Source organism: Danio rerio, chromosome 12 (assembly GCF_052040795.2).
Source record: "Danio rerio strain M-AB ecotype USA chromosome 12, GRCz13ab, whole genome shotgun sequence".
NCBI lineage: Eukaryota > Metazoa > Chordata > Actinopteri > Cypriniformes > Danionidae > Danio > Danio rerio.
Window position 1 is genome coordinate 48,708,255 of NC_141032.1, and position 16,148 is coordinate 48,724,402.

A 16,148-nucleotide genomic window follows, 5' to 3' on the forward strand; every position below is an offset into this window, starting at 1 on the left:
ATTGATCCTTTCACTTGTTGTTTGTCTATTGATTATTTCACTTGTTGTTTGTGCATTGATTATTTCACCTGTTGAAAAAAACAACATGACATAATTAATATTTAGAAACATCCAGTCAACCTACCTAATTATATCAAATCAGTTACTTGAGAGGTTATGAATGACTGACCAATAATCATCAGCACACACAGCGAGATCAGAAACTTCATTATGATCAGCAACACCTGTGCACACACATTACACATTTAGATATGCATTATTGCATTTTATTTACATAATAAAGGTGTATTATTAAAATATGTTTTGCATGTTTGTTAACAAGTGTAGTGTAATAAAAGAATACAAGATAAATGATTAAACATAATTTCACAAAGTAATATCCTATTAGAGTCTAATGGGCTTAAATGAGGTGAAAAGTCTTTACCTGAGATGAGAGCAAAACTCAACACAGAGATGATGATCAACTGCAAACCTCACGATCGTGACCAGGGCCTTTAGTAATACCTGTGGGTGGACTTTTACTGGAAGCTGAAGTACTTTTGAAACAATACCGCTTGAATTGCTGAGATTTTCCAAAAGCTGTGTATCATACCACAAAACCCCCAGCGAGGTGACTGGAAATACAGTTACTAGTTAATTTTTTGTCTATAATATTAAATGTAATCCTTGATTACATTAAAAGCTTTAGCCCATCCTTAGGCTGCTGAAAAAGCAGGTTGTCAAGTAAGATCAAAATTGTGAGGTTTGGGAAGAAACAAGGAATACAGAAATACATGTTATTGTGCTTTGAGAACTCAATCTCTAACCCTAAAGTGAACTATAAGGTCTTTAATAGCATCTGTTGAACATCATGCTTAAATATTAATATTGTACAATTTAAAAGTGTATGATTTATTTTTCTAATCATTGCACAGAGTAAATCAATGAGCCAAATCTGTTTTTGTTGATGCATTTTTTTTTATTTGGTTTAGCACATCACACAGGTTCAACGGGTTGATTGTTGGAGAATTTAAGGAAGTGAACATTACAGAATATTCACACGTTTACGGGAGGAACAGCACTTATGTTCTTGAGCAATGTTCTACATTCCTCCAGTTCTTATTTTAGCTCTTCAAAATAAGGTGATGTGCACTATTGCCTCCTGACAACAGGGATTCATTTGGTGACTTTTAAGAATGGGATCCCACCAAAATGTACAGTTGAAGTCATTAGCCCCCTTCAAATTTTTTTTTCTTCTTTTTTAAATATTTGCCAAATGATGTTTAACAGAGCAAGGAGATATTCACAGTATGTCTGATAATATTCTTTCGTCTGGAAGAAGTCTCATTTGTTTTATTTAGACTAGAATAAAAGATGTTTTTAATTTTTTAAAAAACATTTTAGGGACAAAATTATTAACCTCTTTAAGCTATATTATTTTCTCAATAGTCTACAGAACAAATAATCATTATACAATAACTTGCCTAATTACCCTAACCTGGCTAGTTAACCTAATTAACATAGTTAAGCATTTAAATGTACCTTAAGCTGTATAGAAGTGTCTTGAAAAAAATATCTAGTCAAATATTATTTACTGTCATCATGGCAAAGATAAAATAAATTCATTACTAGAAATGAGTTATTAAAACTATTATGTTCAGAAATGTGTTGAAATAATCTTCAGAAACATTTCTTTCATTTCTTTTAGTTTCTTTCATTTGAAACAGAAAGTGGGGAAAAAATAAACATCAGTCCAATAATTCAGGAGGGCTAATAATTCTGACTCCAACTTTATATGAAGAGTTGCAAATAGATGCAAAGACCTCTAAAAGCTATCTAATAATTTTTTTTCTTTAATTAGCATTTTATAATAATAATAATAATCATTTTAATACATTTTATTTGTAATGCGCTTTTCTCAAACTCAAAGCGCTTACAAGGCAAAAACAATAAACTAGTAAAAACAGTGAATAGAAATATATATATATCAATAAGTAAGATAACAAAAGATCACACATTAAAAACATTACTAAAAAGGTGAGTTTTAACCAGGCCTGGATTGAGAATTCAGAGGCCCCTGGGCACAGTGTCTAGCCCTTCTACCTGGCCGCTCTAGTTGAATTAAAAAATAAGAGTAGTATCATATTTTTTAAATTAAATGAACCTATCATGAATGGCCCGCATATTCAAAATAAATTATATACATTATATATATATATATATATATATATATATATATATATACATTTCTAGTCTATAGAGATTAAATTTATTCTTTTCTTTTCTGTGTTTTCTCATTTTAGCCTAACTTGATAGTCAGGTTTACTCAGGTCGGCTTTATACAAGACTTTCAGTAAACCAGCAGACTGGATTCCATTCTCAAGTTACCAAAGCTGCCGATCACAAGTGGATCTTTTACACTTGATTGAGATTCAACAGTCATAAACTTCTTACATCTAAAACAAGAAAAACTAATTTGAGCTAATCACAAATTGAGATCCTCAGATAATAAAAACAAATTGAGGCTGATTTCAACATAAAATCTAAATAAATAAAATAAATAATATTTCAGATTATGATGTAAAATATAATGCAAGTCACTATAGACTTACTGACATGAGGATTTTGTGATGTGTTATGTGTCGCAAGACTGAACACACAATAAGCAACCCTGTAAGATGTTCATAAATGCCACACATTCCAGACACGTAAGGCTTAGTTGACGATTTTATCAAAACAATTATTTTGTTTCAGCAGATCTGTGGTAAGATTTCAAATCAAGATTCAATCGTTAAATACATCACTTTAACACAAAAATGCTAAATAATTCAATAAAAAGCATAGATTTTTTTTCATGATTATTTATAAAATCATGCAGTCATCACTGTTAGAGACAAACAGATATTCCTCTATGACTGCTCAGACATATTTGTGAATATTGTCAGGAATCTCACCGAATTAAGTGCACACAAATTTCATCCGAATGCTGATTCTGAATTTGCAGATTTGACAAAAAAAAAAATCAATCAGAAATATAAGTTAAGCATGAATTAATTCATACAGTATTAGTGCAGTACTAGTGTAAACTATTGTTAAATGATATTTATGAAACACCATGCACAGCCATTTCCACATCCATTAAAATAAACCAAACTAAATGTTGCACTTTCTGTGTCAGTAAACTAGGACAGGGTGAAGAAACTCATCAGAGGAATGAACAACAGCACCAGAGAAGCACACAGACAAGAAGCCTCAGAAACCGTCACTTGGTCTGGGAGAAACTGAACATCTGTGAACAGAGAATATCAGTCAGTCTGATGAAATAAAAGATTATTTACAGCTGAATCAAACAGTGTTGAGGAGCAGCTCTACATGTAGATCAAAAATTAGTGTAACTGCAGCTTCAGAAGTTTAACAGTAGCTGAGCTATATTTCGTTTTGTGAACCTGCAATGATCTAAACCTTAATTTTACAAGATCACATACTCCAATAGTGGAGGGGGAGAAAATCCTACTGGGCTTGTGCATTTGCGATTTGTATTTTGCATTTGCATTTTTATTTTTATTTTAGTTTAATCTAAAGTACAACCTTACTTTAATTTTATAAACTTTTTACCAAAATAAATATTCAAGATAAACCAAAATTAATTAAATTAATTCATTATTAGTTCATGTTCCTAAATGCATTAACTAATGAAGCCTACTACTTTTAGATAGTAACTTTTTTTTCAGAAGGTTAGTTTAATAGTAGTTTAGACACTTTAACTTGTTTCAGAACCGCTTCCCCAACACTGCATTCAGACATGTGAAAAGCTGACCTGTGTTTCCTCCAGACCACACTAGAGGACCCATAGATAGTGACGCACTGTCATGGAGATCCAGAGCCCTGCGCTCTCTCCGCTGCTCTCCAGAGTCACAGCTCTAGAAGAGAAAAGAGTCAAATCCAGCTGTGCAAATCCCTGATAAACATCACTGAACAAACACAAAACCAACAGGAGTGCACCAAATCCCCAGCAGAGGGCAGAACAAACATGTTTAACAGCCTTCATCATTACACCTCAACACCATAACATTTCTGGTGGAAGATTCTGAAAGATTTGGGTTTTTAAACTCACTGTTGAGCATTGTCCGCTGGACAGAAGGCAAAGGTGAACAGCACAGTGCAGGTAAAGCTTAGTGGAGTTTGCAGTGAAGATGAACATCCTGAAGGAGAAACGGCTGCTTGTGGAGACGCCGTTCTGCAGCAGCTTCACTGTGTCGTCCTCAGGATTGGGACACCTGACGAGATCAACAACCACAATAAACAAACCAAATAATTTCATCACATGCATTCAAGTGCATTCATTCATCTAGTGCTTTAGTTCTTAAATATTAAAAATATACAATTATCAGAGAGATCTAGAAGTGACATGAATTATTATTTATTCAGAAGTAGATTTTAAACATCAGATCAATGTTTAATGAACAGAGAAGTCTTTACTCGTCAATGATGAGGTCCCAGCGGAGACTGTAATCAGGGTCATTCACAGGTGTAGCCCAACACGTGTCCATCACCAGGGCAAACTGGCGGCTGTCGACCCCCTCAACACCAACCTCCACATGCATCTCCTGGTCCAGCTCTGCATCCACTCTACCAGTGAAGGGCTGAGTGAACTCTTCATCCACATACGGGACCATCCGCACCTGATAAACCCCTTCACCACTGGGGAGGACCTTGTGCACGGTGCTGTTTAAATAATGGACACAGATGTTAAGATTAGTTTATGCTTAATACATGTATTATTGTTCAAAGGAATAATCTCACATTTATTTTATGCAGTAATTTTTGTATTTAAAAGATTAGTTCTACCATAAACTCCTTAAATTGTTGTTTATATTTAGCAATATTTTCTTTACCACATTCTTAAGAGCATGGGCATCAGAGAACCATTATATTGGCTGGACAAAACCAATAAATACATTTAAGACCAATGCAGTGTGACCCTCTCATTTTCATATTCCAAAAAACAAACAAACAAAAAAAAAAACTATTAGCTTCAGTAAAAACATACACTCATTTTCCATATAAATTGAAATATATGTAAACGGCACATATAGGTCCTATACTGAATGTTTTCTTTACAAATATGATCAAGAATTAAACAAAACAACTAATAAAATGCTAATAATAATAGTAAAATAATAATTATATATATATATATATATAATTGTTTTACCTTTTATTAAATTTTAATCCTCTCATTTAGGCCCTTGGTTTACCCGCAGTGCTGTTGATCAAGTTTAGTTCAGTCACAGCAGGCTGTCAGTATTATCGGTTCACCACTTCTTAATTTGATCTTAGTGCAACTAAATAAGAGTATATATTGGAATATTTAGAGTCAGAAGGGGGTATTAGGTTTGTAAAAAGTAGTTTGTGGATAAGTGCTTACTGGAGACGTGAATCATTTCAAATGATTCAGTTTGATTTGGTGAACTAGTTCAACCAGGTCACTTAGAAGATCCGGTTAAAAAGATTCATTCTTGATCGCCATACAGAGATAAAACGCATTACTGGGCTTAAATGTGTTAAAATAATAGTTTTAAGTCTCTGTATTTATTGCTGTCACCGTGATGCTGTCATTTCCGCTCGTTGTTTTTGTCGCGGGAGCAACAGCGAGGACTGACTCGAGGAGAACCGGCATGATCTGGCCAGTGGCTGCAGGACTAGACTCTGAGGTGCTGCACGGCTCAAACACCTGCAGCGCGGAGTAAATAGATTTACTTCTAAAAGGCTTACAAGAAGATTGTGTATTAAATACATTTATAAAGACGAAAACGAAGAAGGTTTTTTGCTATTTAGTTACTATTCTGTTTTTGCAGCTAGTTTCAGTTAGTTTTGTATGTAAATAGTACAGTTTCAGTCAGTTCTAGTTTTTTTTTTTTTCGTTTCGTTTTCGTTTTTTTTTCGTTTCGTTTTGTTTCAGTTCTAGTTTTTTCTTTTTTCGTTTTTATTTTTACTTCAGTTAACGACAATTATTTTACATTTTAGTTTTCGTTTTTTCATTCCTTTTCGTTAACTATAATAACTTTGCTGCAGAAATGTTCTAGGCCCATGTCATTTACTCTACATATACCTTTCTTAATAAACAGCATAGTATACTATAAATTAAAACCATTAATGCAACCTATATTTTTGTTTTGACAAGCTTTGAAGAAGTAACGTAGATTCCGCTTTCCATAGGTCACCGACAGTTGTCGTCATGAGCCACAGCTGCATTTGAAATGTCACAAAAAAATGTTAAAAGTGCACTATGAAGCTTTTTTTATTATTATTTTTTTTGCTTCCAATGTCCATGCGAAAGATCTACAGTAAATAGAGCAGTGATGATGTGTGAATCAGATTACATTTTTTTTGTCTTATTCTCTTTTCAGTTTTTTTTAAAGAAATTTGTGCAAGTTTTGTGTCGTTAGAGGTTTGACTATTTCTAAGAGAATTAACCGCAATGAACAGTGCTGCCAGTACAATTACACAGTACTAAATATTTCGTTTGAACAACTAAAGTCTGTGACATGGTCTAAATTGTCAAACTACAGCAATAATAAAGCAGAATGAGTGTGTTGTGGCACCTCTGCAGTGGGTTGATCTCCGCGCTCATGGAAAGTGTTTGTGTTTGAGGATAAACACAGCTGAAAGAAAGCTTCAGGATTCTCACTCTGCTGATGAGACCTTCTGTTCCCGGCGTCCCCACAATATAGTTACTGTAGATGAAGTGGCTGCCGTTGGCCTGCAGACAACACATATACATTGTTTTATTTCATATCAGAGAGTAACACCAGTTATCAAGTGAAATAATGGTGTGTTATATATTATTGGTGGAGAATGTGGGCAAAAGGGTCAGTGTTTTTTGTAGCATGTTGTTTGGCACTCTTCATCACAGAATAAAAGACTTTGAGAGGTTTATATGCACGTCTGACCCCGTCTATTATTTGGCTCATTTTCATAACCTTTTACTGACTGGAGACTACACAGATGTCACTATGAACATTTGCATGGTGTGTATGTAAGAATAGTTGATGACAGGCCAATGGATTTGTACATGTACAATGTACACGCAAAGTGGTAATGTGGCCATGACATAAAGAGAACTGTATTTAAGACATTTGTCAGGTTTTTGTTCTCAAACTGCTGCTTTATGTAAGACTAGTGTCTTAAACAGCTTATCCAAAGCCTTCTCTTACACTGTGAAATAACTAAAATCATTCTGTTTAGCTGTAATGTGGGCCAAGCCTGCCTGAACCTCTTCAATACTGTTTGTTTCTTTGAAAATAATAGCACACCTTAGAATGATCAGCCAATCAGAATCAAGCATTCAACAGGCCAGAAGTATAAAATCAGATTTAACACACAGGTAGTTGATCGTACCACAAGATTTGTGCCACAGATGTGTTGATCGTTGTCGAAGTTAAACTCCACTCTGCCGTTCTGGACGGTTCCTCTGCAGCTGGGGTCATTGAGGTGTAAGTGCTCAGCTGAAAAACCAGCTTCAAAAAGCTGACAGCGAGACACAGACATGGAGCCAGAGCTGCTCTCACAGGTCTCATTGAAATCTGAGAGAAAAACATGATCATTAATGACACAAAAACACCTTTTATTTCACATTTGACTGTAGAATCACACACTAACCAAAGGAGTCTTGAGCTGCTCGCTGTTTTTGGTGGCCTTTGTTACATAAACAGCCATAAACACCATTTTTCATCCCACACCTTTCCTCTTTGGAGCAGTTGAGTTCAGAACAGGGGTTTCTGTCATCTGGAAGGACAATATTATTAATATATTTAAGTTTTTCTAACAGACCATTAGACCAGATTTTTTATTTATTTTTGCTAATCTTAAATAAATAAATATAATAATTATATATTTTAATAAGTTTATTATAAACTGAATATTTGCAGATGTATATGCTTGACCGCTACTGTTCTCCCTATACAGTCTCAGAAAAAAAATGGTGCAGATCTCTGTCACTAGGGTGGTACCTTTTCAAAAGCTAGACTTGTGTATCTTACAGGAGCATTTGTTAAGCTGCTTCAACATAATTAACATTTTAAAAAGCGCTTTAGAAATAAAAATAAAGGAATTGAATATTTGTTCCATAAAGCTACAGTTTGTGTGCCTTCAGGGTTAACTTCTGTGCATTTTAGGTACTAACATGTGTGCATTTGTAATTGTTTGTACCTTTAAGGTACAAATGTAGAACGTTTGAAAAGGAAATTCCTCAGTGACAGGTTTTGTACTTTTATTTCAGATATATTTAGATTGTGACATTCAAAGTATTTTAATCTGAGCATTAGTACTGCAGATTGTGATACAGCACATTACCAGATATTATAATTTCAGCTGATGTTTCTGTTGTGGTCGTCTCTGGTGTGTCAGTTGTATAGCTAGTGTTAAACCTCACATCTAGAAACACAAATAAATGTCAGACAGAAAGCCATCATCTCTAACATAAACAGAGGGCAGAGTTAAATGTGTGTCCAGTACCTGCACAGTATGCTAAATTGCAGCCAATTGGGCTCACAAACTCATAGACATAAAAACCTCCAGGACAGGCTTTGACTTGAATGGGATTGGACTGGAAATAGCAGCAGTCGTTGTTCCAGTGTCCGCAGACATCTCTAGTGACTACTCCATCCTCAAGTGTTGGATGTCCTCCGCTCAGCCACAGTGGAGCATTAGTGCCGCAGCTATTCTCATCAACACATGTGTCTGGCATCTGAACACTCTGACCATTAATGAAGAGACGGTACCAGCCGCTCCAGCTCACCGCACTGTCACACATTAACTGAGAGGAGTGCTGATTGCTGGTGACTCTCCATGGGTCATCCAGTACATTGTAGTTGTAGCAGGGGTCAACAGGGGGAGCTGTTGAAATTAAAATTTAGAGAAATAAATATTGCTGAACATTCATTCATTCATTAATTCATTCATTTTCCTTCGGCTTAGTCCCTTTATTCATGAGGGGTCGCCACAGCGGAATGAACCGCCAACTTATCCAGCATATGTTTTACACAGCAGATGGCGTACCAGCTGCAACCCAGTACTAGGAACTCATACTCATACACTACGGCCAATTTTGTTAATCAATTAACCTATAGCGCATGTGTTTGGACTGTGTGGGAAACCAGAGCACCCGAAGGAAACCCACGCCAACAAGGGGAAAACATGCAAAATCCACACAGAAATGCCAACTGACAAAACCGGGACTCAAACAAGCGACCTTCTTGCTGTGAGGCGACAGTGCTAACCACTGAGCCATTATGTCGCCTGATTCATCAAATGTATATTTATATTATCAATTTTAAGTGTTAACTTTTTTTTTTTTTTTTTTAAACGATCATAGTGAACTATTTCTTGGAATTAAAGGGCTGTGTTATTTATTTAACATAGGCTCATTCTGAAAACATAGCCCTATATACATTTTTGGAGATTGCAAAGTATGTAGCCAGAAGTATGTATGGCTGCATTTCATTTTTAAAACAAACTCTACGGGGCGATATGACGCCATTCCTTTACCCTTTTACCAGCTGACCGCTTACTTCCGTATGGATGACTTTCCTGCTGTTACCAGTTTGTCCAGTACCTCGCCATGTACGTCGGCGGACTTAAAACGCAGAGCGGAGTTGACCACGACGACGGGTTTTGAGTCGATGAGTAACAGTTCCAGAAAGCAGGTAAGACAAAAACAGAATCCAAAAAATAAAATAAACAAGTAAATAACAGAGTGAGAATGTGATCAAATCAGGCGAGGGCTTTTCTTTTTCTGGTATGCTTTTTAAAATTGTCGGTTGGGTTTAGGGAAATGGGTGGGTTAATTGGTGCTTTTGAAAATACTATTGGTTGGATTTAGGGAAGGAGGAGGATTGGTCAGTCATTCAGTCAATTAAACAGTCAGTCGACAGCGGCCTCTGGTGGATTTATGTGAGAACAACAGGCACGAATGGCACTCGCAAGAGAAATTTGAGATTTCAAAAGGCGTACACAGCGGCCTCTGGTGGATTAACGAAAACAAAAACTGCAAAAAAAAAAAAAAAATGTAGCTCCTGGGACATATTTGATTCTCTCAAGAAATGAATATAGAGGTACGTTTTCAGAATGAGCCTGGGTTGTTTTGACGTCCTTCAGGGAGGATCAAGTGTTAGTTAGGGGGTCCAAACCCCCCTGCAATTCACACCTAAGTTGTAGCTAAAATCTGTAGGATGCTGACCATGCAGGAATACGTTTGGCGAGTATTGCAAAAATGATAATTACTGATGTACAGACTCACAATAATGACAATAATTTGGTGTGTGCATGCCCAGTAACCACAGCTGTATCCCATTTAGCCTTATCCCTGCCAACTTATTGCAAAAGTCCCATGAGTGACCAATTGTGTCTAATCAAGGGCCACTTTCCTGTTTTAGCTCCGTCCTGCTACAACTTTAGTAAGTTTAAAGACCTTGTTTATTTGGATTGCGTCGTCTTTTTGTGCTCTTTTTTTGTTCTTATTTTGTGTGCTGTATTATTTATTAAACATAAGCTCATTCTGAAAACACAGCCCTATATACTGTATGTTTCTGGAGATTTATGTAGCAAGAAGTACATAGGGTTGCATTTCATTTTTAAAACAAATGCTACGGGGCGCTATGATGCCATTCCTTTGCACGCTTACTAGCTGAATGCTTACTTCCATATGGACGATTTTCCTGCTGTTACCAGTTTATCCAGTAACTCGCCATGTACGTCGACGGACTTGAGATACACAGAGTTGACCACAACAATGGGTTTCAAGTCCAGTGAGGAACAGTAAAACAAAAACAAACAAAAAAAAAATCCCAAAAATAAAATAAACAAGTAAATAACAGGGTGAGAATGTGGTAAAATCTGAAAACGTGATAAAAATCAGGCGAGGGCTTTTCTTTTTCTGGATTGCTTTTTAAAACTGACGGTTGGGTTTAGGGAAGGGGCTAGGCAGATCAATCGGTGCTTTTGAAAATACTATTGGTTGGGTTTAGGGAAGGAGGAAGGTGGGTCAGTCGATTGGTCAGTCAGTCAGTAGATCAGTCAGTATACAGCAGCCTCTGGTGGATTTACGAGAGAACAGCAGGCACGAATGGCACTCTAAAAGCATACACAGCGGCCTCTGCTGAATTCGCTAAAGCAAAAACTGGAGAAAAAAACGTAGCTCCTGGGACATTTTTGGCGCTCTCAAAAATGTATATAGAGGTACATTTTCAGAATGAGCCTGGGGCTGAATTTATTTCATATTTCAGGAGAAGATCATTTAGATTTTACAGCTCTCATTTTGTAATGGAACATAATAACAAACTTAGGAAAGACTACGTTTTTCTGAAAAGAATTAAAATAAAAGGAAGCAGGTCAATACTTTACCAGGGGTTGTGGTTGGTAGAATATCGAAATCGAAGAGTGGGATGAACTCTGTTGATGTGGACACTGATGCGCTGGACTGATTTGTTGCCTCTGGTATTAAGAACATTGTCTTATCAATTTCAGAAATAAACCTGTTTATATTTGTTAATAGAATTATAACTGGCTAAACTGCATATGAGTATATGCTCACCTATACAGTAAGCTCCACAAAACATTGGCTTAACAAACTCATACACATAGTAATCTCCAGGACAGGCTTTGACTCTTATAGGCTCAGATGTGTAAGCACAGCAGCCGCTCCATCCAGAAACACAGACCTGGCGGAGGACCACTCCATCTTCCAGCTCTGGGTGAGATCCATTGAGCCACATTGGGTTATAAGAGCCGCACATGTATGGATTTACACACGATTCTGGCATCTGAGTACTCTGATTGTTGTCAAACAGCCTGTACCAGCCATTCCACTCCACATTATAATCACACATGCTATAGTAGTAATAATTATAATAATTATAATAAAAATAAGAGTTATCAGTGGATCTCCAAGGCTCATCCAGGCTGGTGTAGTTGTAGCAGGGGTCGACACTTGGGGTGGTGAAAGATACTGTCATAAAAAACAGAAAGAGAGCATTATATACTGCAGATTATTCTAAAATATATAGCACCATTCTATGATAAAAAATAATTACTATACCTGCACAATATACAGGAGCTGGGATTGAAACTGTTGGTCTGGTAAACTTGTAGACATAATAATCTCCAGCACAAGCTTTAACTTGGATTGGGTCAGATCTGTAGTGGCTGCACTGATAATTATGGGAGCCGTAAACTTCACGAGTAACAACTCCATCTTCTAGCTGAGGATGAGATCCATGAAGCCACAGAGAAGTAAATCCTCCACATGACATATAAGTGGCACACCATTCAGGCATCTGAGCACTTGATCCATTAATGAAGAGTCTGTACCAGCCATCCCATTCTACAAGAGTGTCATCATGTCCATTTGCTTGGCCATACATATACCAGGTATTGAGTGTGCTCCTCCAGTCATTGTCTAGTGTGTTGTAGTTACTGCACTGGTCATAATCTGTGTTAATAGGCATCAAAGCAAATTAAGTTTCAGTTGATATGTTTACATCAACCTCTTTCTATGTGCATTTCACAATATTGCATACAAAATGCTTAACGGAAACAGCAAGATGTGCAAACATTTTTTTTTGTGCGTTACAAACTTATGCACATAACATCAGGATCAGCGTATTTTTCCCAACAAGAAAAAAATGTCCATAAACATTTATTATATTATAGAAACACATTTACCAAATAAATTTCAGAATGTGCATCAAAAAAGTCATGTGATTTAGATTGAACAGAACTTGTGATGATATAAATGAGCATGATGGGATGCATTAATGGACAAAGCAGCATTTTCAGGACATTGTAAAACATCTGGAATTTTGTTTTACTCATTCTAAAATGCTTCAGACTAAGGGCTCTATTTTGATGGTCCATGCGCAGAGCGCAAAACGCAGGGCGCAAACACTTTCAGGGAGTGCCAGAACGCGTTTTTGCTAATTTAAGGACGGGAAATCAGCCCTAAAAGGGCTGAGTTTATTTTCTTAATGAGTTATAGGTGTGTTTTGAGAATAAACCAATTAGAGCCTCATCTCCCATTCCCTTTAAGACCCAGCTGCGTCGCGCCAAGAGCGCATTCGCTATTTACAGGACACAAAGTAAGTCTAAGTGGAAAAAATAAGCATTTCACAAACAAACAGTTGACAGTTTTTTTTTTTTTTTTAACAGAAAACTGTTAAACAGAGCATCTACTGCGTGAGAATGAGAGATAATGGATCTACTTTCACATTCGCTCTTGGACAGGGAAACCTTTACACACAGACATCAATTAGTCTATAAATAATTAATTTAGTATGTTAAGCGCAAATATTCGTCTCAAAACTATTTCTAAATTCAGTTCTAATTTCTACCAAACGAATAAATGAACAATAATAACAAAATGTGCTCAAAAACCTGAGTTATATCCTAAAACACATGCTGTGCCCCATATGGTCTAAAACCTGACAGGTGGGCAAATCTAAGCTTGTTTTTAATAAAACAAATATAAATATGGATATAATAAATAATACTGCTAATAATAATCACATTATACAAAAGCAAATTGTTATGAATGAACTGAAAAAGCCTCCCGAGATGAAGAAGACATAAAAGCAGTGATTTTTCATATTTATGTAGGCTAGAAAATAATATGTTTTGTAATATTTTAATCCTTTATATTTATATCCTATATCTATTCTTATTATATCCTATATATATCCTTAATATTTAAATTTTGTCATATGTAAAGATATTTGCCTATTGCTCTCTTGTGTGTATTAAGCAGTGTGTAAGCGAGGTGCAACTCTGCGCCGAGTTTAGACCGGGTTTGTTTTGGTCTAATAAAAAAAATCTATTATAGTTTCTCAAAATAGCGACGCGCCAGCCTCAGAACGCCTTTCTTTTTAGACCAGAACGCCTATGGGCACACATATGAGCGCTAATGCATTTGCTATTTAAACAGCGTAGCGCAACGCCTTAAAACGACTCTTGCGCCAAGCTGAAACTACCAAAAGACTATTGCGCCACACTGCGCCGGGTGTATGATAGGGCCCTAAGTCCGTCATCTCAGTTGTCACCGACTCTGTCCCAGTCATTCCCCTCTCTGGCCAGCTGAGGTCATCATCACCGGACTTCTAGACATTACATCATCCACTTAAACTGACAAGTACACACACCTGTTCCTCATCCCGATAATGACCCACACTTACCTATTTAAGCCACACGCTCACTACAGTTCAGTGCGAAGTCTGCCCCGGCTAACAGTACTGAGCATTTCCTGATCATTGCCTGCTTTCCCGTTGACAACCTTGGACTGTATTCTCGACTCTGTGTTGCCTGTTGCCTGCCGCCTGCCCTGAACTCTAGCCTGCATCCTGACTTTGATCCTCGCCGCCTGCCTTTGACCCATGCCTGATTACTCACCCTGTGTTTGCCAGCCGCCAGCCTTTCGACTAACTGCAACTGTGTTTTATGTGAGTTCGCACACGCTTAACATCTGTGTGCTGTTTGTTATTAAACTCTGTTTAATAAATATACTGCAAATGGATCCCTATGTGTCAGACCCTCCATTACAACAGTGGTTCAGCATTATTATTGGTATTATTCATTAATTTTCCTTCGGCTTAGTCTCTTTATTAATCAAGGATCGCCACAGCGTAATGAATCGCCAACTTATCCAGCATATGTTTTTATGCAGTTGATGCCCTTCCAGCTACAACCTAGTGCTGGGAAACACCCATGCATATTCATTCACTATGGCCAATTTAGCTTACCCAATTAACCTATACCACATGTCCATGGACTTATGGAGGAAACCGGAGCACCTGGAGGAAACCCACGTGAACATGGGGAGCACATGCAAAATCCACACAGAAATGCCAACTGACCCAGCCGAGGCTCAAACCAGTGACCTTCTTGTTGTGAGATGATTGTGCTACCCACAGCACCACCGTGCTGCCCTCAAAAGGTCACTGCACGTTAGTTTGTCTTCTGTTTGCATGTTATATACTATATAAAAACACCCACAGTGGCTTTTCCTATACCATATCAATTAAAATTTTTCAAAATGTAGAAATGTTCACAATCAGAATGAGAGATTTTTTTTTCTATTTGAGTATAAGAGAGGTTACTCACACTATGTACGGTTGCCTTGAACCGGGCCAAAACACGCTTGTCCTGCCTCCCGTCTCCCCCGATGGCCCGCACTCACATTACAATAGAGCTTGGGCAGGCTTGTCATCGATGATTTGTTATTCAGTAAGCGATCTTGCTCAGCGGTAGAGATTTCTCTAGTTATATTGTTTAAGTCGTTTGATATGCGGTGACACACAGTGAAATATTTCGCAGAACAGATCAGCCACTTTTGACGCTCAAAAACGATCAGAAAGTCTTGTGCTGCTGGAATAATAAGGTTTGCTGAAGGCGTGCAGCTGTTGTGCAGTGAGGGGTTTGCGTCTTTAATAAACTACGACAGTTTGAACAATAAGAATGATTAATAAACACATATAAAACAGCCCCTTAAAAGTCACGTCTCGCTATCAGATTCGGGCTTTGGCGCGTTTTGCACTCACACACAAGTGTACCGCGCCAAAGCCCAAGTGAACCACACCTCTTCCAACCGGGCCAAGTGAACCATGTCAGAGCACTCACACTTCTCAAACGATTCGGGAAACAGGCCTGGGCACGGTTCAGATAGCATAGTGTGAGTAGGCCCTAAGTGAAGTTTATTTATAAACTAATTTCGAGAGGATCATGTGCTTATGATTGTTTGCAGCCGGTCCCGCATTATTCAATTTATGATTCACCAATCAGACTATTAATTAGCCACTATACATACCCTAAGCTCCATATCACAGCCATCTTCGTTTTGAAGAATTCCCCCTTCCACCCCTACTCCTCCTCCTTTCCTAGATGGGTGGTTGGGACTGTTGCCTCATAGGAAGAACGTCACTAGTTCCAGTCCTTACCAAGTTAGCAGACGTTTCTGTGCGGAGTTTACACGTTCTCCCCGTGCTCGTGTGGGTTTCCCCTGGGTTCCTTCTACTGCCAAAAAACACTTAACTTAAGTTAAATGATTAATTCAAATCGATTTCATAGACATGCTCCTAGTAAGTAGTTATCTCTTAAGAGCAATCACTATCTGTACATCAGCT

The 16,148-nt window shown here is 37.3% G+C and overlaps 1 protein-coding gene across 1 annotated transcript in view; it reads right to left on the bottom strand.

The window, feature by feature from the left end:
* Positions 1-285: 285 nt before the first annotated feature.
* Positions 286-16,148, bottom strand: part of LOC108179123 (uncharacterized) — a gene marked incomplete at its 3' end in the record, with an annotated part of 177,624 nt that continues 161,761 nt past the window's right edge. Inside the window, 3 exon segments of the mRNA NM_001442942.1 lie at positions 286-317; positions 3,109-3,268; positions 3,797-3,899. Of these exon segments, the coding sequence (NP_001429871.1) occupies positions 3,162-3,268; positions 3,797-3,899 (210 nt within the window).